Genomic DNA, 21,837 nt, shown 5'->3' on the forward strand with positions numbered 1-21,837 from the left:
AAAATAGATGACTCCAAACAGCACTCACAACTAGTGGCAGTGCTCAGACCAGCAGAGACTATGTCATATGCCTCACAGACATTTGACTGCTGCACATAAGTCACCGTGAAGTTTCCCCAGACATAACCTAGATTACACACTGTGTTCAAGAGCTTGTCAGTTCGTGTGCTGTAGTACAAGCTTTGGATGTAAATCAGGATCTTACCGCATCCACCAGGCGCGTTGTCTGGTGCAGGGTAGTAGGGAATATCCAGCGAGCCTTGTACTCTATCTGCACCCTCGAGGTATTGCAAAGCAGTTTCTTGGTAAGCGCATGAATACACCTACAATTGATGAATGTCAGGAGAGGAATCTTGAAAGAGAGGATCTTGACAGACCTGATTCCAGCAATCCGTCAGCCAGCAACCGATATTCGCAGCCAACTGAACGTTTCCACAGGCTAATTCACACTCCTGCAGGGAATCTCCATCGCAAGTTTTCTTTGCATTTGTCATGCAAACCGAAAGCTGATCAATATTCTTTTGGTAGCATTGAAGATAGCCGCTGGGGTTGACACAACCATTGCCCTTGGGATTCAGATTTGATGCGTCGGCGTTGGCTAGTGACAGGAGCAGAGCCTGTGCTAAAACAAGTAATCTCACAGCCCCCATGATATGCTATCTTCCCAGGCGTTTGGTGCTTGATTTCAGCAAGATTGCTCGTTGGCGGAAATGGCCGGCTCAAATATAAAAAAAAAGCTTTGTGCTAAGCTCGCCAATGTAAATAAGCCTTGAACCCCGTCTGACATTGAGGGGCTGGAAGCTGCAGCTTATACAAAGTTGGTGAAATTAACCGATAGCTTTGCCCCAAGGTGGATCCTATATATTCAGGGACCAAATCAAAACGGAGCTAAATCTCCCCAGGGCTGTCTAGTGCTTATGTGGACGTAGCTAATCCTATACCGTTATCCGAAGCCCCTGGGTTAGGGTACCGTGTTTTATGGAAGCGCCTTATCGAATGAGAACCCCATTTTGATTGTGACTTTGACACAATATAGCAACCACTGAATTTATCTATAGAATAGTCTAAACAAGGGATTTTTAGTAGATCCTATAACAAGCATTTCTAACCTTATATGTATTCTACTTGAGGACATACATATTGGTTTAGTCCAGTACGAGATCGTGTCAGGTCCGGAATACCGGATGTCGGTGGCGTACTAGACCATTAAGTCAATGTAAAAAAGTGAACAAGACTGGTAAGCCATGATTGTGGCGCCCGGATTACGCCGTGGCCGGAGTTATAACTAACCCGTGACACACGAGTCGGAGTCAATCTCGATGGGCATAAGGACTACATGACTAGCCAGAGTTGGAGGGACTTCAACACTGACAAAGGCTAGTGTCGAGGTCAAGGTTTGACATCGTCCTTCTCTGATTTACTATCAGTGTCTCCAACCATCCACCAGACATTCTCTAACTTGACTCGCAATCATCTAGGTTGTGATATCGGATACAATGAATGATTCTTCGCATGCTGCATGTTTTTATATATTAGCGCTATATTTAGGGGCAACAGACCCCTCTTAGACAACTGCCAAGCTAAGATTCGAGGGTCTTGAATGCTTTCATATTTGAACCGGGGGTTTTTTGCCGATCCTTGTAATCATCGGTGCCCACCACCCCAGCCTCTAAGATGTTCTCACTAGAATTGGAGATATAAAAAGAAAGAAGAAGATATAATGAACTCGTGGATGGACGAGAGGAAGAAAAGATGTGGGTGAGAAAACCATATAAGAACGATAAAAAAAGCCCTAACTTCAAATTTGTGTTCTAAGGTATTTCACAGACAGTGAGGTGTATACTCTCTCTTGCCCCATATGATCCTTTCGATGTCCTCTCAAATCTACAGCTTTTATAGCGAAACCAACAAAGCGAAGCGAAGCTATACCAAGTACTTTGTAGGAACATTGCAACTTCCGACACCATGGCAATTTTCTCCCTAAAACGTACGAAATTAGCCCTGTCTACGGAGTAGATGAGGCATAAAATGGGGCATTATTATAGGACCAATTATAGAGCAGATCATGAAAGTACCATGTGGCTGGGGTGGTTCGAAGGGCTGTGTTTTTTACTATGACGATACCATAACAAATAACACTTGGGCAGGAAAATGGGCGCAGTTTCTCCTAACCAGGTTAGACCATACTGTGCCAATAGTAAAATCGCCGTGCTAACAATATTCTACTTTCTCGAAAAAGAATTCAATCGGGTTATTTCCTTATGTTATAGTTGTATGTGTCAAACGGGCGAATTTAGGTTCATCGTTGATCTTCAGTACATCCGTACATTCGTACATTTACATTTTCATCTTCGGCTATTCTATACCTATCAAGTGTGTGATTCCCGTATCTCTGGATAACTCTCTTGATATACAAAATCACTCGCTCGATTACTACATGTACATATACAACCGTGGGAATCAAGGGAAAAAAACCCCCGGCGCCTACAATCCCAAATACATAAATCCTCAACACGCATGAACACAGCCATGTGGGAATCCTATCTGGAACTGGAAACCTGCATCAAAACGGATAAGCGCATGTCTTACCTCCCCCCCTGTCCGAGGGACCCGCGGACATGTGATAGAAATCCCAGAATGCCATGCCGCATCTACCGGGGTATGTGTATATGGCAGGTATGGAGTACTCCGTAGGGACGGGTGGGATATCAATATGGACCATGCATGGGCTTAATACCGACCCTTCTACGGAGTAAACACTCCGTACTAGTTCGGTCAGGGGTGTGTGTATGTATGTATTGTGCAATGCGTAATGTAATGTACAACAGAGCCGAAGGCGTGGGGTGTGCTTTTGCTTATATGCAGATGCAGATGCAGATATCCTGGTTCAGCCTCCGTCACGCGCTGGTGGATTGGGTTTGAGGTTTTGGGTTTGGTTTTGGGGCTGATTGGGTCTGGACCTGGACAAGGGTTCAATGGGATTTTGCGATCTGAGGGTATTTGATATGTTATTCCCTCTACGTGGGAGGCGTTGGAGGAGTGCGTTCTCAAGAAATCGGCCTTGGATATTACTATATAGAGGCGAGATAAGGATGTTTGATGGTGTGATACTGTGATAGGCTCATCCGGGGAGAAGAAGACAACACTGGGTCTTGTGGTCAGACCGTCAACGCCAATGCCAACATCAAGGTACTGATTGGTCTTGGCTATCTTGGTGCATGGATTGATGTCTTAGATTGCAACTGAGGACTGGAACGGGCGTTGACTCTATTGGTTGCCTGGGGGCAAGGTACCAATAGTAAACAGGGATATTCAGGGCTGAAGACTGAGGGCTTGCATGTGGCTTGGTTTCTGCATACCGCAATTTGGGGCTAGGTTTCCCGACGGGTAGCGGATATTACGTTCAGATTATGTCCTAGATGAAGTGGGTGTGATCGTATTGCTCCTAGACATACAGATATAAGGGTAAAGCGTACCGTAGTAATATGTCCCGTACGATATCATTGAGTGCTGAAATGCGTTTGTAAATCATTAGCAGAGAGGAAACGGCAGACCGATTGCACTGGATAAAGGTTGTGGTAGACCTATTCTGCTGTTCAGTTTATCCAAAAGACCGAGATCACAAAGACTACTCGTGCATATCCAAAACCAAGAATAAAACATAAAACGCCCATCCAAAAACAATCCGACAGGCCCTCATCTTTCGTGAACGTTCCCAGTATACGTATACATCACAAAAACATGCAAAAAGTAAATTCATTACATAAATGATCCAGCCCAAAACCCAGGGCTGGATGTAGTAGAAAGGTAGATGAGACCCAGATGCAAAAGAGTAGAATGAGAAAGAAATGAAGACGGAAAAAGGAAAAAAAGGAAAAATCGCTCAAGGGGTATATTCGCAGTGCACATCATAACCAGATATCACCTTCTTCACCGTTAACCCATTGCGCCCAGACGGCCGCATAAGCATCCTCCAGATCGCGCACCCAGCGCGCCGTATCGAAGAGTTTATTTTTGTAGCGGTCTCGGAACAGCATCTGTCGTATATCTGCCAGCCGGCCGCGAGCGTAACCCTCGTGACCAGAGTACTGTAGATCAAGACATAGGCGGATAGCCTTATTCTCGTAGTCTTCATCCGACGATGCGATGAGATCTTCACGGGCGCGCTGGCCAACCTCGGAGTTGGGGAGTGCGCTACTCAGAATACTGCTCGCCATGCGAGAGCACATTTTATACTTATAGCGTGGGAGGGTAAGTAGCGGGGTGCCGCTCCAGAGGACGTCTGTCGCTGTAGTGTGGGCGTTGCATTCTGGCGTGTCAAGAAACAAGTCTAAGATCTTCGCTCGCGCGATGTGTGTGTTCTTTGGGGCTACGTCCGTGAAGATGATCCGCGATGCTGTCTCTTCGCCGGCCCAGGCTTTAGCGATGTCTCGCAGATTTTGTTCGCCTGTGTCTGGGAAGCGGAGGAGCCAGAGAACAGCGTTGGGGATTCGCGCTAAGATGCGCAGCCATGTTCGGAACGTCGTGGGTTCAACCTAGAAGAGGATTAGTCATGTGGTTTGTGATCAGCGGGCGTGGCAAATAGACTGACCTTATACAACTGGTTGAAGTTACCCAAGATGATAGTATCGTCACTCAACTTGGGGAATAATTCTTTGCGCATTCTCCAGCGCCGGGATTGTTCCTCTTCCCATGATACGTGCTTTTCGCCGGCATCTGGGGCACTCTGTCGGTGATCACAGCAGAAAAAGGTATCGCGAGTAAAAACAATCTTCTCTCCGTAAACCCAGTCCTCGAGTTCCTCGCCATTGTCGTCTTCCAGAAGACGATCTTCAATCCGTGTTTTGCGCCGTCCGGGACTCAATGTCTCCGGCGGAATAGAAAGCTGATCAGCAAGGATGTAGTCGCACCATTCAGCACCAAGGGTGCCAGCGAAGCCCATGAATGACATGTGAATAGGCGCTGGGCGTGCAGCAAAGACTTCGTTCCGAGCTCCTCGCGTGTAGCCGTTCAGGTTGACCAGGATGTGAATTCCATCTGCAACAATCTGCTGGACTAGTCGATCGACCGGCCATCCGCTCGCATCGTAGAAAACAGGAGCCTCTTTCTCAATCTGCTGGCGATGTACTGATTTATCACTGGGTGTTGTAGCGTAGCAGTACGACTTGACGCGGGAGGGATCATGCAACCCAAACACAGACTGCATCAGATGCGCGAGGGGATGGTTGTTGAAGTCTGATGACACGTAACCAACCCGAAGATACGGACTAGGCGGAGACGGTGGAGGGAAGACGGTAGGTGGCAGCCACGGGAGTCTCAGGGTCGACGTTGAAATCCGCAGTCCATTGCGCTGGGAGATCTGACGGATTTGCTTCGCCGATAGGGGACATGTGAAGGTATGGAAAGGCAGGACAGTAGGTGCATTCGGAGCAGAAAGGCCTCCAGGGAGTTGAGGTCGACGATACTTGGAAAGAGGATAATCTTTGCCGAAGACGTAGCGATCTTGATACCACTGCCAGGTGAGAGACCGGATAGCTCGCTCGACGAGTCGTACAAGTCGAGACCCTTCCCATTTTTGCCCAGCCCAGGACTGGAAGAGCTTTGTCAGAGACATGCGATGACTGGAAGCAAAGCGAGTAGACTCCAAGGCAGGAGCCAGTTGCAGGCACAATTGCTCTGCCGTGCTCGGAGTCAACATGCCACGGCCCCAATATTCGCCTTCTTTGAGCTGTCGGTCGACAATGTCCACTACCCGCTTGATCCAGCCAGAGCCACCTGTGTCAGTGTTGAGTGAATCCCGAAGCATTCCTTTCTCATCGACATGCCATCGATCCCGGAAGCCACGGGCGTTGACGACGCCACCACGACCTACCCAGTTGCAGACAGAATTCAAGGCATTTGCTAATCCGCAAACTGCCTCAGCAAACTCGGGGTTCACCTTGACGGCGCGCTTATAGTATACAATGGCATCGTTGACCTTACCACTGTCCTTGACAGCATTGGCCAGGTTTGCCAAGGCAATATCGAAGTTGCCATCGCACTGAACTGCTTGCTCATACATCTTGATGGCGGCGTGAAGCTGCCCGATGTCCTTGAGCAAGCTGCCAAGGTTGGTATATAGATGGGCATGTCGCGAGTCGAGATGCAAGCCATAGTTGTAGTATGCCAAGGCCAGGGATATTCCACTTCCAGGGACGACACCAGGGATCTCGAGGTGATGCTGAGTCTCACCATTCGAACGCGCCGACCCTCTCGCTGGTGGATTGTTTTGAATGCCAGCCAGCAAGATGCCAACATTATTTGCAGTGGATGGGCTAGGTTGCAGGGAGAGAGAAAGGTAATAGAGAGCCAAAATATCCCGGACACCAGGGGAAGGCCTAGTTGTTCCTGAGGAACCCACGCTGGACATGCCATCCTGGTAAATTTTTGCCAATGAAAGGAGGGAATTGCTGGTGGTGGAAGTGGCTGCATTGCGGGCAATACCTTCGGCAACGTATTGGAGGCCCGGTGGCATACCACCTGTTGGGAAAACAAGCTTGGCGGTTTTCAATGCTGTATCGGGATAGAGCAGGATGCTCTCCTGGGACTCATGCTCGGATTTAGAGTACCCATTACTCGAACTTCCAGAAAAGGCAGCAAAAATCTGTTTGATGATGCTTCGGATGTCATGTCGCCTTCGGCCAGCAGCGATAAGAACGGCATCCTCGAATGCAGCTGCAGCGCCCGCATTATCACCCAGAGCGTAGAGCATATTACCTTTGGCATGAACCAAAGCTAGCATTCTCCCGTTCTCCGCACCTGAAATTGCATATCCGCTGCTCGCAAAACCAAGGGGTTTGGCATCCGGTGAGCCAGGTTCCATTCCCTGTGTTCGTCCCATGTCGTCATCATACTCGAACGACGCTTTGTCGTACATGCACACATCAGACACGTTGCTCTCGGCGTCACTCTCGGGTTCGCTAGCGTGTTCATCTGTCTTAAAGCAATCGCCGTCTTTGGGATGACGAAGGGAATTCTGGACAAAATCAATGATGTTGACGGCTTCCCTACCTCTGTGGCTATTGCATAGTAAACCAATCAGATGTTCAACGGCTTCAAAGAAGCTCGGCCGTAGTTGCACTGCGCGCAGCCAATTCTGCGAAGCCTCCTCTCGGCGATCGAGTGCTAACATGGTAGCAGCAAGATTTGATATAGCTTCCACGTGCCTGGTACTTGTTAACATCAGTTATTAGACAGCAAGAAAAATCACTTACGTCGAGTCACGAGCTATGATCCTCGAGTACCATCGCACGGCTTTGTGATAATCACCCAAGCCGTAGGCTAAACAACCCCCGAGAAGCATTCCGTCGATCCATTCCCAACGGCTTTCCGCACACAAGTCAGACAGCATTGACAAAGCAGATGCAGCATTTGACATAGGCGAGCCCTCATTGAAAAGCGAACCACGGGCCCTGGTGAAATTCGACACTCCTGGAGCACAGCCCATGTCGCGCAGTCCGAGCATGTGGGTATCTGACCCTCTGCTATGTGCGAACTGATTTAAGGACGGACGGCGAGTCTGCACGCGAGGAACAGATGTAGGATCGTTCGGCCTATGGCTCCCGGCGTTAAATTTCTGGCGTTGCAAGTCATATTGACTAGCCGGGTAACTGTTATTACGTGTGAGGTCGGGTGGAGGGGCTTGTGAAAAGTCGAGACCCGGTTGCCGTGGGGGCTTAGGGTAGATGCTCGGCTTCAGGAATCGGGGATAACCGTCGGCGGTAGCGTTGCTAATGCTATTGCGGCGGGCCTGGTGGATGGTTGCAAGGAGGTCGACATAGACACCATGAGCTTCCGACAGGACCTTCTCCTTGAAATCCGTGTTCACTGCCACTGCGGGCCCCGGGGGTTGGAACCCATGCAGTGGCCGACTCGACCAATTCGTGGGCTCATTGTTCGGTGGCTGCGGCTGTTGAATGCCTGATAGAGGGCGGTTGGCTCGGGCGTGGAAGGGTAATTGCTCAGAGTGGCGTGGTGGAAAAAGAGGTTTCATCAAAGAGTCCTGAGTTGGCAAACCCGGCATGGAGTGCCCCCATGCGAGTCCTGAATCTGCGTGGTTGTCCAACGGAACCTGAGCTTGGTTAAAAGGCGGCTGGTTGAGGTCGTAAAAAGACTGGCTCATCTGCTTTGTAAAGGGCGTCGGGGATTCAAAACGCGCATCACGAAATGCCGCGGGACGATATGGGATGTATACACCATCAGGCCAATACGGACCGAATGGTCCAGTACCTGCTGAAGCAGTTGGTCCGAGACAGGATTGCAGGGTTGCCGGTAGGACTGTGGGGACATATTGCCCATTTTGTAAGAGATATCGATGAGATGGCTGCAGGGGCAAAGTTTGGTTCAACATGGAGTCAACACCCGGAGGATAGTTGACGGGACGAACCCAGCTCGTCCCATTCACATCTTGAACGACTTCTTGGATCGTATTGCCTTGGTCATTTTTGAAGACGGGCGGAAAATTCATTTGTTTTGTGGCTGACTGGTCCAACATGAGCTGCCAATTTTCGGACTGCATCCCTTGAGAGGAAATGAACTGGCCCGGTTCCATCGGCGAAACCAAGATATGCTTGGGTGCTGGTGGCTGAACAGTATCGCCCAGGGACCCATCATACCCCGCAGCTAGAGTTCCGTTAGGAGTTTTCCTCCTCAGGGTGTGTTCGGCGACATTTGTGCTGGAACTATAGCCGGAGCCATCGCGGGAATCGAGACGTTGAACGGGATGGGGGAGTTGGATGCGCGATCGTGGTATTGTATTAAAGGAAGGGTTGGAGGGGTCGTTGCGGACGGGAAGTGAGTCGTTCGCATCGTACATGTGCTGGTTGAGGGTGTCGGTATGATAGTGTATTCGGTGGTGCGGTTGAACCGGGGGAAACGGTGCGACGGTCGGATACATCTTTGCTTTCTTTCTTTCTGTCCTTGATCCAAGGGGATCGGAATACCTTGAGGCCGACCAGCGACAAGGGTATCACCGAAGACTCAACGCGTCAATGGAGTCAACATTCAACAATCATCCTTATACCTTTTCCGACACCCCATTATGTGAAGCCAGTTCCGCCAGTTTCAAAGCAGTTCAGCCGGTTGCGGCGTTTTAATTTGCGCAAAGGATTTCAGAATATCGTCATCGACTGAAAAAAAAAAGTGTAGACGTGTGGATAGAGAAGTATGTGTGATAAGATGAGGGAAGAGAAAATAATTAAAAAAGAAAATCCAAGGGCAGGAGATCCGAGACGCAAGGGAGAGAGAATGTCCAGCTCACGATGCTGGTGTCCGAGACGGCCAATAAAAGGTTATCTTGGCAGGTGCGAGGGGTAGATCACTAATGGATATTGGAGATATCAGATATAAACCCTGGGAAACAAGGTCAAAGGAAAGTGGAGAGGTAAAAGAGGGAAAGGATGTAAAGAAGTCAAGAGGTCAAGAGAGTAAAGAAGAGGAAGAAGTCAAGAAAGTCAAAGTTCCAAAGTTCCAAAAGAACAAGGTTGAAGAGAAAGCGAGGGGAGTGGACACGGTGGATTCAGGTGGGGGAAATAGAAAAGACATATTAAATACATTTACACCTATATCTAAGTATTATATGTTATATATAAGATATATAACATATGTAACATATATATCTTACTTAGGTCTATATCTTATGCTATCGACTATATAATATACACCTCTCCCTCTCTTCTGCTCCCCCCAAACATACCTAGGTAACAGATCACATATCAAAAAACACCCAATATCCACTTGATCCAACGGCTCTCCATAAATCCAATTCTGGTGGATCATTGGTTCCATCGCGGCGACTAGTGATGGATCGGTGACGCCCCCGCCGGTGATCGAGTCGAGCCCGTTCTCGGTTTCTGTGGGCTATGAGAGTTAGCTGAACTCAACGAAATTGACTTCTCTTTTGGACTCTCTTGACTCTCTTGCTTAAAATCTCCCTTGTCTCTCTTGAACCGGACTGAATGCCTGGATACCCGCCCGTATCTGTCTTTCTTTTATTTCGTTTTTTTTCTTTCCTTTTTGTCTCTTCTTTTCCCCTTTCCCCATCCTTTTCTGACAGGCGCAGCCCCCTGTTTGTTGGCTTGTCCCTCCGATCCCTTCCTATCCGGGATTATTCTGGGGTTGCTCGCAAGCATTTCCACCACGATCCCTGCGGTCATTTCTTACTTAGCCTCTTAGCTTGAACTATTTTGGATTTTTACTTCAAGGCTGATTCGTACCCAGGGACACATATAACATATCACACGTGCACTACACTACGTATATCCTATACTATACCGAGAGACTCGACAAGCCTTTATAAACGGCCACCGTCACACTGGAGAATATTCGAAACCTTCCTCATCCAGTTTCCCATAAAGTTAACGTGTCACAGGTAGAGATCGACAAACTGCCCCCACTGGGTGTCGCATCCTTCCTTGGCCTGCACAACGTTCCTGTACAGCGGCATGCGGGTCGGGTGATACAGGCACTGACTGGTTCAATATTGATATTTGGGAGGGAAAAAAATAGGCCAAGATAGTATTTCTACTTTTCAAGTTGAAAAAAAAATTTTAAAAAAAATTAATAGAAAAAATGATAATAAAAAATAATAAATAAAACCCACAAAAAGTCCAAGGGATATATATATCCACTTGATATTCCCCGACTCCATTCGACCCAAATATCTCGTCTTTTCAAACCAAACACACATCAAAATGGATCAGCCCCGTGGATTAGCACGCACATCGCCTTATCAGGGCTGATGAGGATCCTCGGTGGAGTGCGCGCTAACAGAACATTCATTTGCTTACATTCCTCATTTTATTTTATATTAATCTTAGGATCGGTGAGCCATTATATAAAACATTTTTTTATATTTTTTACTATTCTATTCTTAAATCCAGGGACCCAACAATGTTTCGTCCACCTATAGCAGCCCTTTGAATACGATGTACTGACTAAATTTAATATGAATTTTCATTGGTGCGTCGCGCTCGGATACTTGTTGGCTCTCGAGCCAGCTCTGTTTGGTGTACGGAGCACTCTGTAGCGGCCGTTGAGGTGTTTCAGACTCAGAATAGAATTCAAAATGATGCCAGGGCTGGCGATATACAGTCTTGGTGTGACGTCTACTTTCCGTACATGTACCTATACTACATGCATACATATGTTGTATGTACAGCGAGGTGTTCTTGCAGTTTGTACATTGTACATTTATACAACGCAGATAACGTTGTCGTGGAATGGTGGGGGGTCGTTTCATTCGGAATATATATATCACACAGTTCAGAAGAAAGTATATTTGACTTCTCGGCTTGTCGTTGTTAGGAAATCAGTACAGCCTCAAATAGAGTCATCATATCAATATCACACGTATAAAGTACTTGAGTGTCAATAACATCGCGTCGCATATATGTACGTGCATGGTGGCAGCCCGCATGCAGGGGAGCCTGGTTCTGTATTGTACGTGGAGGTTAGGGTATGTACTTTGGTACACCGCCACTGAAGGGTCCGAGTGTGCGAGAATTAATAATTTGTACGAGTGGTATGGAAAAAGGTAATAATCAGAAATTTAATGATGGATTGAAGCTAGCTAGACTACAGCCTACGAGAGCAGAACAAAATAATTCTCATCTGCGAGAGATGTAGACCCGAAATATGGACCACTGCACCCACGAAGACAAGTCTCCAAGGATACCGCGATGAGTAATGGGACTGATTTTCTCTTCCCCACTTAAAATAAGCCTATACCACGTTTTGATATGATCAAACCCCGTAGGGAAAGAACAGTAAGGGCCAGAGTGTTGTGGGGGTTCCATCCAAAGGACGGACTGTCGGCTGCGCCGGGTATAGCCTTCCATTATTCTCTTCGCCATAGGAGAAGGCGGGAGGATTAGGAGAGGAATTGGGAGAGAAAGGAGAAAGGAATACAACCGGAAAGGAACGAGAAAAAAAGAACAAGCAGCGAGCTAGTCAATTTGTTCCAACTGAAGACTCGCGAATTAGGAAAAGGTATCATAGGTCATGACTCATGAATATTTTGTTGGTTTGAGAAACCATTCGTATTCTGCAACTAGCCATCTCAACATTAAGAGAAGCACGCCTTAGAAATCAGATAGGCCTCCTCTTTTTGTGATCATTCGAGAGAATAATTTATTCCTCGGGAACTGAATATATTGTTAGCAACGGGTTCAACCATCGATGGATTGGTAAAACTCACTGTCAATCTCGCCAGACTTAACGTCATCGGAGACATCCTTGGGGCTGCGGCCATCGACCTGGCAGCCGACGGAGAAAGCAGTACCGAGAATCTCAAGGACACCACCGCGGAGCTCCTTGGCCATCGAGCGAGTGCGCATGATGCGGGCAATCTCGATGATCTCATCCATGGGGATGGACTTGGAGTGCTTGATGTTCTTCTCCTTCTTGCGGTCACGGGGAGGCTCCTTAAGGGCCTTGATGACAAGGGAAGAGGCGGAGGGAACAACGGAGACGGCGGCCTGACGGTTCTGGATGGTCAGGCGGACGGTGACGCGGAGACCCTTCCAGTCGCCAGTGTTCTTGGCGATATCTTCACCAATCTTCTTGGGAGACAAACCGAGGGGACCGATCTTGGGGGCCAGAGCGGACTGGGCGCCGACCTCACCACCAGTCACACGGAGGTGGCTAAAGACAAGAATTATTAGTTTCTTGTTGGCTGGGTAAAGCTGGATTGAGCCAGAGGGGATGTAGGAAAAATTAACTTACATGATCTTAACCTCATTGGGATCGAACTTGGGAGCTGATCACAAGGGGATGTTAGTTAGGAGCCATATTGCCATATGCCAAGTAGATGATACTTACGCATGGCTAGTGCGAAAGGTAGTCAATCGTCCTTGGTTGTCGAAGAAGGTGGTTACAGAAGAGAAGAAGGAAAGGAGTAAAAAAATCAAACTTGAAGGAGAGTCGCTGCTAGCGCGGCCCACACTTGCTCATCTAAGCGAATGACCGAATTAGGATTTAGGGCACGCACATTTAGTCACGTGCGATAAGAAAAACCCTTATCGAGCTGCTTGCCTCTTTGGGTATTTTATTTTGTGCTTGACACCTTAGGGCGCTCCAGGGTTACTTTAGTAATAAATATTGCAAGAACTTTTAGAAGGAATCCTCCTGTAATGGTATCAATCCATTCAATCTACTACTATATCGCGTCAAAGGAGATAAATCACCGCTAAAGATACACAAGACCCGAGGGTCGACGACAGACCGCCCTTGCTCTCATGGCCATTGTCTCATAACACCTAGCTGGTTCCAGATACAGCAAGTCTAGAACAAAGTTAGTATGAAAGCTTCCGGGTCAAAATTGGGGGAAAACTCACTTCATCAGGTGGTCCATGAATGTCTGGAGCGACACGTCGTCAGTGAAGATGGTCTGCGATGAGGTACCGCCACCGTAGCCACCTGTGGTGTGGGTGGTCGATGGGTTCAGCTTGGACAGCAAGAAACGGGCCTGAGAACCACCGGCATCACAGACGATGAAACGGGGCAGAGGGAAACGGTCGGAAATAAGGTCCTACATGACACGAGTTAGCTAGTGGGGTAAACATAGGACAAGGAAAGGGAAAACGAACCCTAGCATCCTCCTTAGGCTGCTCAAGGAGCTGCTTGAGGTTCTCGTAGCCCTCTTGTTCATGGTACCCGGCTTTCCTCCACTCGGCAATAGTCTCACCGTTGAAGATGAGGATGTGGAAGAAGGTATCAAGGAGGAGAATGTGGGCGGGCTGGATAGAAGCAGAGTCCAACAGCACTGGTTGAGCACCCTCTTGCTCCAGGGAGTACGAATCAAGAGTGGGCTGGATCATGACAAGAGAGTCACCAGTATCCTCGTGGTTCAAGACGTGGCGGTAGAAAGCAGTCTCATCGGGCGAGTTGTTGAAAACCTGCAGGAACTGACTTCGGCGAAGATGGAACATGAACTGGGGGTACAAAGTGAAGTTCTTTTCCAATCGGAATGATGTCGGGTCATCCTTCCGGTAGTCAGCAAATCGGGAGCAGAGTCTGATCAGCATGCGATCAACCCAGCGCAGGACATCTGGACCGTCATCAACCTCGGCCTTGAACACGGCAATGCGAGCCATGAGGACGGCGGCAGCCTCTTGATCGAAGGACTGTGCCAGGGTTGGGTCACCCGCAGGTCCGCTCAGGGGGCGGGCAGTGGTGGTTACCCGCAGGTGGTAATGCCCAGAGGAGTGCTGGTAGTATGTCAAAAACTGGATAACACCACGTTGAGGACCAGGCTGAACAGCAGCTGGGCCGCCCTGGTTGGCAATCTCAAAGTAAATACCGTAGCTGGAGGATGGGTCCATTCCACACATCTTCCATGCACAGGTGTTACCGATACCGCATTCTGTCTCGCCAACAGAGCTTGACTTCTTGTTCAGCGAGATAGCATGACCAATCAGACCAGTAACCTTGAGCTCCTTGGTTGTAAGCACCTCGAGGGATGCATTGAAGCCCATCAAGAGGTTGTCGTTGGCGTCTTTGTCGAACACGCGCACGAAGGATTGCTTGAACTGTGAGGATGTGAAGCTATCTGTGAGAAGCATGTGACCTCCAGTGAAATTGGAGAGGTTCTTCATTTCCAGCAAACCGACTTGATCAAGGCAGCCGGCGAAAATATCGACAATATGACCATTGTTGGCAGCGCGCTTAGCGAGGGCATCATAGAACTAGGATTAAATTAGCAAAATTCGAATACATCCAGGCGCTGAGAACCGACCTTGACAGCCTTCTTGTAGTACTTGATGTTGTCCCGGTCGATATCGTGGTGCGAACGAATAGGCTCCTTCAGTTCGGGGGAAACAACGTGACCAGGGCCCTCAGTGGCTGCACCACTGGTGAAGGCCATAATGCGGCCTCCGGCGTTCTGGAAGGAAGTCTCAAGCAGACCAACGGCAACGCTCAAGGCAACACCGGTGCAGCGCAGGGGACGCTTGTCATTGGCCACCGGCCAGGGATCGCGCTGCAGTTGTTCGAGGACATTAGTGATCTGGAACTCAGCCTGCTGAACGGGCATGAGGAAGCGTGCAGCTGGGCCAAGGGGAGGACGGGCAGGTTGTTGCTGGGGAACACCGGGGCGCACACCGCCGGCCAGGCCCAGCATCTCTTGAACCTGCTTGGCGTTGTATTCCTTGTTGCCCCTGAACACATATGACTTTGCGCATTCGGTGTAGCCGAGCTCGTGAACTTGGGCCTATATATATCAAGGTCAGTAACATGTCACCTGCCTTGCGAAGATCATTGTTCCTTACCATTGTACCGAAGGTAATCAGACCAACCAGCGCATTGGCCGGCAGAAGAGACAAGCTCATAATGAGGGAATCCTTGACAGCCTGCAGACTATCATCCTCCTGGCAAGTATCGACGACAAAGACGAAGATCGGGGGAGCGGGGGCGGGTCGTGCCAATTGGTACTCGATCGTCGTGCTCTGGGGGTGGAGCTCTGGGGGTATCGTGTTCTCCGTGATATCCTTGTAATGCGGAGGGAGGGGGTTGCGCGACAGACAGAAGGGGCAGATCCAGCATCGTGCGCGGACATCAACAGTGCTGTGCCAACGTCAGTTCATCCATTCATTGAAGTATATCAGACTGACACGTCACGTACGCATATGGGTTGAGGACAGCACGGCAGGGCTGCTTGCAAGTAACGGGCTCATATTGTAGCAAAGGGGCCTCTGGCTTTTCCTTCAATGGGGTGTAGACGGCGGCAATGGGAACGACCAAGCGGGACGCTTCCTATATCGAGTATCAGCGGATGATGCGGTGAAGGTCAGATAGGATCACTGTCACGAACCATGCGAGTGCTCGGGAAAGTGTTCCAACTGAGTCTGATGCCATCGCGGTCCTCCACATCACTCCATTGATCCTTCAGCGCTTCGTAATCCATCTTGTCGTTAGATGTTCTGGGACTCGGTCCTGTGTTGACAAAGGGAGGGGGTATATGCGGATATCGAGAAGTCGCGAGGAAAGGGAACCTCGGTTTTTAGCGTCTACTCCAAGAAATTAAAGCAAGTGAGCCACCCGGAGCATAATCCAGTCCCAAAAGAAATCAGAGTCCCTGTTAATAGCTAGGGATTGAATGAACGAGATGGAGGAGTATGTTGTGTGGAGGTCCGGTCCGTGAGTAAGGCCAGGTTGCAGCACAGTTGGTCACTCTCGCATCCCGGACCAAAACATCATTAAAACTCGGCTCATCCGCAGTTTCTTCCGCTCTTTTCTTTTTCTTCTTCAATTTCACGCCAGCCTACAATGTGTGTAAACATGTTATTATCAACAACTTCCGTCATTCCATGGCAAAGTTGTCTACTCGTTGAGCGGAGAATAACTTGACCCGTTGCTGGGCACCTGGATTTGAGAGGTCATTCTGATCCTTTCGGATTCTCTGGGAATCAGCTGTGGTCACACTCCCATTGTTTATACCACCATAGTTGTTAAAATAAATATGATCTTGTTTCAATTGAACCTGCTTCAGATGTGCTCGTACAAGCCTATGCTCCCTCCTAACGCCGACTAAGAAAGAACACGTGAAAACTAAAGAAAAAGTGCCCGACATTACATCATGAAAATTTGACATGTGAAAAGACACCCTAAGCGTCCTTCGGGGCCTTGGCCATCTGCTTCAACAGGAAGCTGCGCTTGAAGTAGGTGTTCGGGTGAACAATCGTGTCAAGGTCAGTCTGACTCCATGATCCATCTTCCTTGACCTTCTTGATCTCGTTCTTGTGCGTCGCATCGAACACTCTGTTGCAAGCGATATGGTACCGCATCTTGCCAACATCCTCACGCACACCCCGCAGAACCTCCTTGTCACTGACGCCAGTGGCCTGGAGGAAGCCCACCAGGTTATCAACGGAGTAATGGCGATAGGGACAGCCATGAGTCTGGCCAATGCCGGGATTTGAGTCGCCGAGTATCTTCTGGCATGAGTAGGGGGTATAACCCTTTCCGCGACGGTTCACGTCTCCACCGACCTCGCCATAAGCGTGACGAATATTGTACTTGTATTGAGAGTTGAACTCATCATCGGTCTTGCCCTTGAATCCCTGACGCCAGAACAAAATACATTCCTCCAAGGACAAGCCAATACCCTTCAGGAAGAGCGTATACTGTAGTCGGCCGAAGTGCTTCAGGTGGTTATTCTTGCGTAAGTTCACGTGCAAGCTCTTCATGCACAACGGGAAATGCTGTTGGGCCAATTGGTCAATGGAGCTGGCCGTAATCGGAGATCCGTCCACATATCCTTCGCCTTCCGAGTACACCGACTCAGCGCTGCCAAAGTTCTTTGAAAGGTGATTCAGAATAGGCGTTAGACGATCATCCTCGTCTAGCCGGGGGAGGGCACGACTCGTGAGCTAGAATATAATCAGCTAGGACATTTCAACTACCAAGCCACCACTGTCGACGTACCTCGAGTGCGCGCTCCAAGCGAGCAGTAAACTCAGCCATGATCATGCTCAGCTGCTCTCGACCAGGAACATAAGCCTTTCCTTTCTTCAGGAAAACCGATCGCCGTTCGATCAACTCGGGGACCTTCTCCCAGTCGACTTTATACCAGGTCTCATCATCCAGCCGGCGCAGCCCAGGTGTGGAGCTGAGGAGACTCTCTGCAATCTCCGTCTTCTCAAAGTCACCTACAGGTTCCCAATCGAGATTCAAGCTATCAATGAAAGCCCGCTTCTCCCTCGAGTCATCCTGCTGGAAACGAAATCTGAACAGCATGGTTTCGGCGCGGGCGAATCGTCGACGGAGGTCCTCTGTGGCCGAGAAAGCCAACCGGAGGATGAAATGGGAGTAGTGGTCCTTTTGACGCTCATTTTTCAAGCGTGGGTCTGCAGCACCGGAGGGAGAGGAGGTATTAGAGGAAAGAGGGAGGAACTTCTGCAGAAGAGGTGTAATGTAGGTCGCCGTCTCGGCGGGGGATTTGTTTCGATAAGAGCATGCTTCGATCTCGGCCAAGACTGTTTTGGTATTAGCAGGTAGGAAGACAATATGAATGTATAAGTATACATACTCTTCAGTCTGTCAATGGCCCATTGCTCGAATTGTTCGAGGGTGATTTCCGCGGTAGGAGGTATCTCATAAATGTTCAGACGGTGCGCATAGTCCTGCTGCTTGTATGTTGGAGTAGCGAATTGTCTTTTTTTGGGGTCAATAACAGCCCGTCGTTTGGGATCAATGCGATGAGCGTCTTGTCGAATCATGGCGTAGGTATTGTGTTCGGTTGTCAAGAAACGAGTGTATGAGATCTCCGCCCTAAATTGGTCAACGCGAACGCGTCCCACGCGCAGAATCACGTGAAGCAAAATCATTTGGCGTCACTTACGTAATACAATACCCCGGGCCTCAGGGACCACCCCTGGAGTGGGTGCTTGAGCACGGGTGATGCTTTCCCCGAAGCGTTTTCGACCATGTGCTAAGACATGTGAAAGTACTTAGTTATACCGAGTCAGTGTAATTAGATATAAGTACTTGATATTCTCTCAAGGTATTAATATTATAAAAATCTATAATTCTTTTTCATAATTACTTAGACTTGAGTGCTGCCATATACTACCTCGGAGGTATCTAGTTTCCCTCGGACTCTTCACCGACAACCGAAAGGATCAACCTCCCCCACAAAATCAACATTCTCAACAGTCCTAGCCCTGGAGATACGCGACTGCTTATTCTCTAACCCCGAGCTTCGACCCTTTTCCTTTAATCCATTATGCTGTCGTGATCTTGTCCACACTTCTTTCCCGTGGTTCCTCCCACATCCCCAATACCTGAACCATTGAGTTCATCAGAACCAGCAACCTTACACCCTCTACGGGCTCTCAACACAGCCATCGCACATAATGTCGCATATTACAAAGCAGCTCCGTAAGGCTGCGCGGATCATCTTGATTGGCGCACCGGGGGTAGGAAAAGGGACACAGTCCGAGCGATTGCTAGCCCGATTCCCCCAGCTGGCTTCCATCAGCTCCGGTGATCTGTTGAGAGAGAATGTGCGCCGACGCACACCCCTCGGTGAGTAGAGCCAGCATCGGTGCAATGATTGCTTGCGCAAGGAGCCAGTATTTCTAACCATAGTAACAGGCCTGGAAGCCGAAGCCACAATGCAGTCCGGCAACCTTGTTCCCGACTCAATGATCTTGAATCTGATCTCCGATGATATGAAATCCAAGGGCTGGCTTCTCCCATCATCCGCATCCTCAGTACAATCCGCAACATCCTCATCATCTTCTTCTCCAGCCGATACTTCCTCCTCGGCCTACTCAATCGATTCCTCTGCTTCTTTCATCCTCGACGGGTTTCCCCGGACAGCAATCCAGGCAACAACATTGGACAGCCTAGTACCGGTCAACTTCGTCGTGCACCTCATCACTCCGCCATCAGTGATCCTCGCCCGCATCGCATCACGCTGGGTCCACGAGCCCTCAGGGCGCGTGTATAACACAGACTTCCACCCGCCCAAGGTGGCGGGCAAAGACGATGTCACGGGCGAGCCGCTGACGCAGCGAGAGGATGATTCCCTCGATACATGGAGGCAACGTCTACAGAAGTTTGAGGAGACGAGCAAATCCCTTTTGGAGCACTACGACCGTCAACAGTGTCTATTCCGTGCGGAGGGTAATTCCTCCGACGAAATTAGCCCAAAGCTGTTTGCTGAGATTGAGCGGCGGTTCTGCTAAGCAAATAATAGCCCGTATACTGACTTCCTTTGTGTTCATCCAACCCCTGGGAGATTACTCGACTCTTAATGCCCATTAGCAATTGGGGCCTGATTTGGGGGCAACCCCAGTCCCCGTGCGTGTATAGCTTAACGCAACTTGGTGTATCATATTCAACATTCAAATGCGATGATTCATGATCATCGCATACTAGCCACACATGTACAACGCTGTATAGTGAAATTGCAGTCGTGCCGTCTCGTCGCATGTAAATGTAAATGCTAGAACATAAGAAAAAACAACATATAAACGCTCAAAGCCATGATCGCAAGTCCAGCTTACCACGACTCATTCATTTATTTTTTCCCACTCTTCCCTTTCCCATTCCCCTTCTCGATCGGAGCAGGATCTCCCATACCCATCCGATTCTTGTATTCTCTCGGACTCTCCCAATCGGATCCGACACGACGATAATCCTTCCAAAGCCCCTTGGCTCTCTTCTTAGCCCACCACTCGGCCTTGCGGTATTTCTTTTCCATCTTCTCACCGCCGAATTCCGACCCAACCTTCGCTTCGTATACAGTTGCCAAACCACGCTTCAGCATTTCGTAGGAAACATCCCGTCGACGGAATGGCGGGAAGTCAAATGCGCGTCGGACGAAGACACTCGCCACCACGCGCGAGTATTGGTCCTGCCGGTGGACGAGGGCTCGGATTCGTCGGCTGGTCAGGTAGGATGTTAGCCAGGTGTGGGCGTCGCGCGCGAATGGTTGTTCGGGGCGGCCGAAGTGGGCTAATTCTGGGGCGTCAATGCCAGCGAGGCGGATATGGATCTAGGATTTGGTAAATATGTTAGCTAGACATATATGTAAAGAATAAGTTTGTGGTATATGATATGCAGAGGCACAATTATGCCTGTTCTAGGCTGGAAGCGACGAGGGTGGGAGAATAAGTAGGTGGTGGGTGACGAACGGTTTGGTCCTTTAGATCCTTTTTCAGAGTAGGAACCTTTTTCCACGGTAGCCAGCCCCATCCCGCCATGCGGCCACCCGGTGTATGGAAAATCCTGAAATTGTCTCCATCGCCGACGCTGGTGACTTGGCCGAAGATGCTCCGCCGTCGAAGATACGAGGCCGAGATGCTGGGCGCGTCGGGGATACGACGTAGGTAGCGGCCGTGGAAGCGCACTGCGATGAGAATACCGCTTGTTAGGACGAGGGTTGGGAGAATGGTTCTGGCTTCTGTAAACGCTGTCCAGTCGAGGATGGAGCTCGGGTTGTTCGCCGCAGAGGAGAGCCAGGAGCTGGGTGTTTGTTTTTGTTCGTCATTGTTCGACTCGGAGCTCCATGGCGGCCATCGCATCACGACCCATGCCACTTATGTGACAAATTTATGTGGCGTGAGAACGAGTGGTTGATGAGGGTGATTGTTGGGGTAAAAGCTGATCGGTCAAGCGAAGATCATCTACTCCGTACACGGTTAAAGCTACAACCACCAATTCCTCTTGGTAAACAATCAACGCACTCCCCATGCGTCCTTTATCTACAACCTTGGAACGGATTGGGGATCCGTTGTCAAATGACACTCCCCTCCCGATTTCTTCGATTTTTCACCCTACCTAGGTGCTTAGCAGCCATTGTTACCTAAAATACTAGGGGGGTTTTCTAGCATGATAGGAATATGACATTGATTCTTCAACTCTATCAACAAATGACCCTGTAGACTTCTTTGACAATGTCCTTATATCCTTTCTATCCTTTCTTGGACCAATCATTCATTTATCTCTTTCCTATTCTTCCACTGCTTTGCTTTATGACACACTTTACTACACAGAAAAGCTTAGTATAGTGAGCAAGATGGAGCAATATCCATAAATCGAAGCCAATCAACCCTTATCCCTCTTTACGGAAGCCTTGTCTTTGAATGTTACTGGTTGCGTTATTTGTTGGAATCGTCACCGAGAGGTTGCACTATTAGGAGCGTAGCCATCTTTACAGGCTCAGGCTTGCACGTTTAAGGCCAGTGAGCCCCATTTCCCACAACCATAAGTGTTCATGGTATAGTCAGCTACATAGTAAGCCAATAGACAAGCACTACAGGGGTGCTAAAGCAAGTAAGCATGACATGACCA

At 49.1% G+C, this 21,837-nt stretch overlaps 6 protein-coding genes across 6 annotated transcripts; 1 reads left to right on the forward strand and 5 right to left on the reverse strand.

Moving 5' to 3' along the window:
* Positions 1-3,908: 3,908 nt before the first annotated feature.
* N7487_006090 (uncharacterized protein) lies at positions 3,909-8,854 on the reverse strand (the record flags this gene model as incomplete). The annotated part of the gene is made up of 3 exons (XM_056873837.1): positions 3,909-4,535; positions 4,592-7,205; positions 7,254-8,854. 3 exons carry the CDS (start codon positions 8,852-8,854, stop codon positions 3,909-3,911), a joined length of 4,842 nt encoding a protein of 1,613 aa, XP_056731557.1.
* Positions 8,855-12,168: 3,314 nt separating this feature from the next.
* Positions 12,169-12,862, reverse strand: N7487_006091 (60S ribosomal protein uL11; the record flags this gene model as incomplete). Its single annotated transcript, XM_056873838.1, has 4 exons — positions 12,169-12,182; positions 12,236-12,681; positions 12,763-12,796; positions 12,859-12,862. The coding sequence occupies 4 exons, from the start codon at positions 12,860-12,862 to the stop codon at positions 12,169-12,171; spliced, it is 498 nt and encodes a 165-aa protein (XP_056731558.1).
* A 433-nt stretch (positions 12,863-13,295) lies between these two features.
* On the reverse strand, positions 13,296-15,940 carry sec23 (GTPase-activating protein SEC23; the record flags this gene model as incomplete). The annotated part of the gene is made up of 7 exons (XM_056873839.1): positions 13,296-13,320; positions 13,374-13,567; positions 13,626-14,723; positions 14,774-15,247; positions 15,306-15,600; positions 15,659-15,789; positions 15,848-15,940. 7 exons carry the CDS (start codon positions 15,938-15,940, stop codon positions 13,296-13,298), a joined length of 2,310 nt encoding a protein of 769 aa, XP_056731559.1.
* A 700-nt stretch (positions 15,941-16,640) lies between these two features.
* N7487_006093 (DNA primase subunit PRI2) lies at positions 16,641-18,254 on the reverse strand (the record flags this gene model as incomplete). Its single annotated transcript, XM_056873840.1, has 3 exons — positions 16,641-17,405; positions 17,461-18,011; positions 18,065-18,254. 3 exons carry the CDS (start codon positions 18,252-18,254, stop codon positions 16,641-16,643), a joined length of 1,506 nt encoding a protein of 501 aa, XP_056731560.1.
* Positions 18,255-18,866: 612 nt separating this feature from the next.
* Positions 18,867-19,727, forward strand: N7487_006094 (adenylate kinase ADK2; the record flags this gene model as incomplete). Its single annotated transcript, XM_056873841.1, has 2 exons — positions 18,867-19,062; positions 19,132-19,727. The coding sequence occupies exons 1-2, from the start codon at positions 18,891-18,893 to the stop codon at positions 19,725-19,727; spliced, it is 768 nt and encodes a 255-aa protein (XP_056731561.1). The 5' UTR covers positions 18,867-18,890.
* Positions 19,728-20,062: 335 nt separating this feature from the next.
* On the reverse strand, positions 20,063-21,068 carry N7487_006095 (thermonuclease family protein; the record flags this gene model as incomplete). The annotated part of the gene is made up of 2 exons (XM_056873842.1): positions 20,063-20,539; positions 20,679-21,068. The coding sequence occupies 2 exons, from the start codon at positions 21,066-21,068 to the stop codon at positions 20,063-20,065; spliced, it is 867 nt and encodes a 288-aa protein (XP_056731562.1).
* Positions 21,069-21,837: the final 769 nt, after the last annotated feature.

Source organism: Penicillium crustosum, assembly GCF_028827405.1.
Source record: "Penicillium crustosum strain IBT 35664 chromosome Unknown utg000002l_segment0_segment0, whole genome shotgun sequence".
In the NCBI taxonomy this organism is placed as follows: domain Eukaryota; kingdom Fungi; phylum Ascomycota; class Eurotiomycetes; order Eurotiales; family Aspergillaceae; genus Penicillium; species Penicillium crustosum.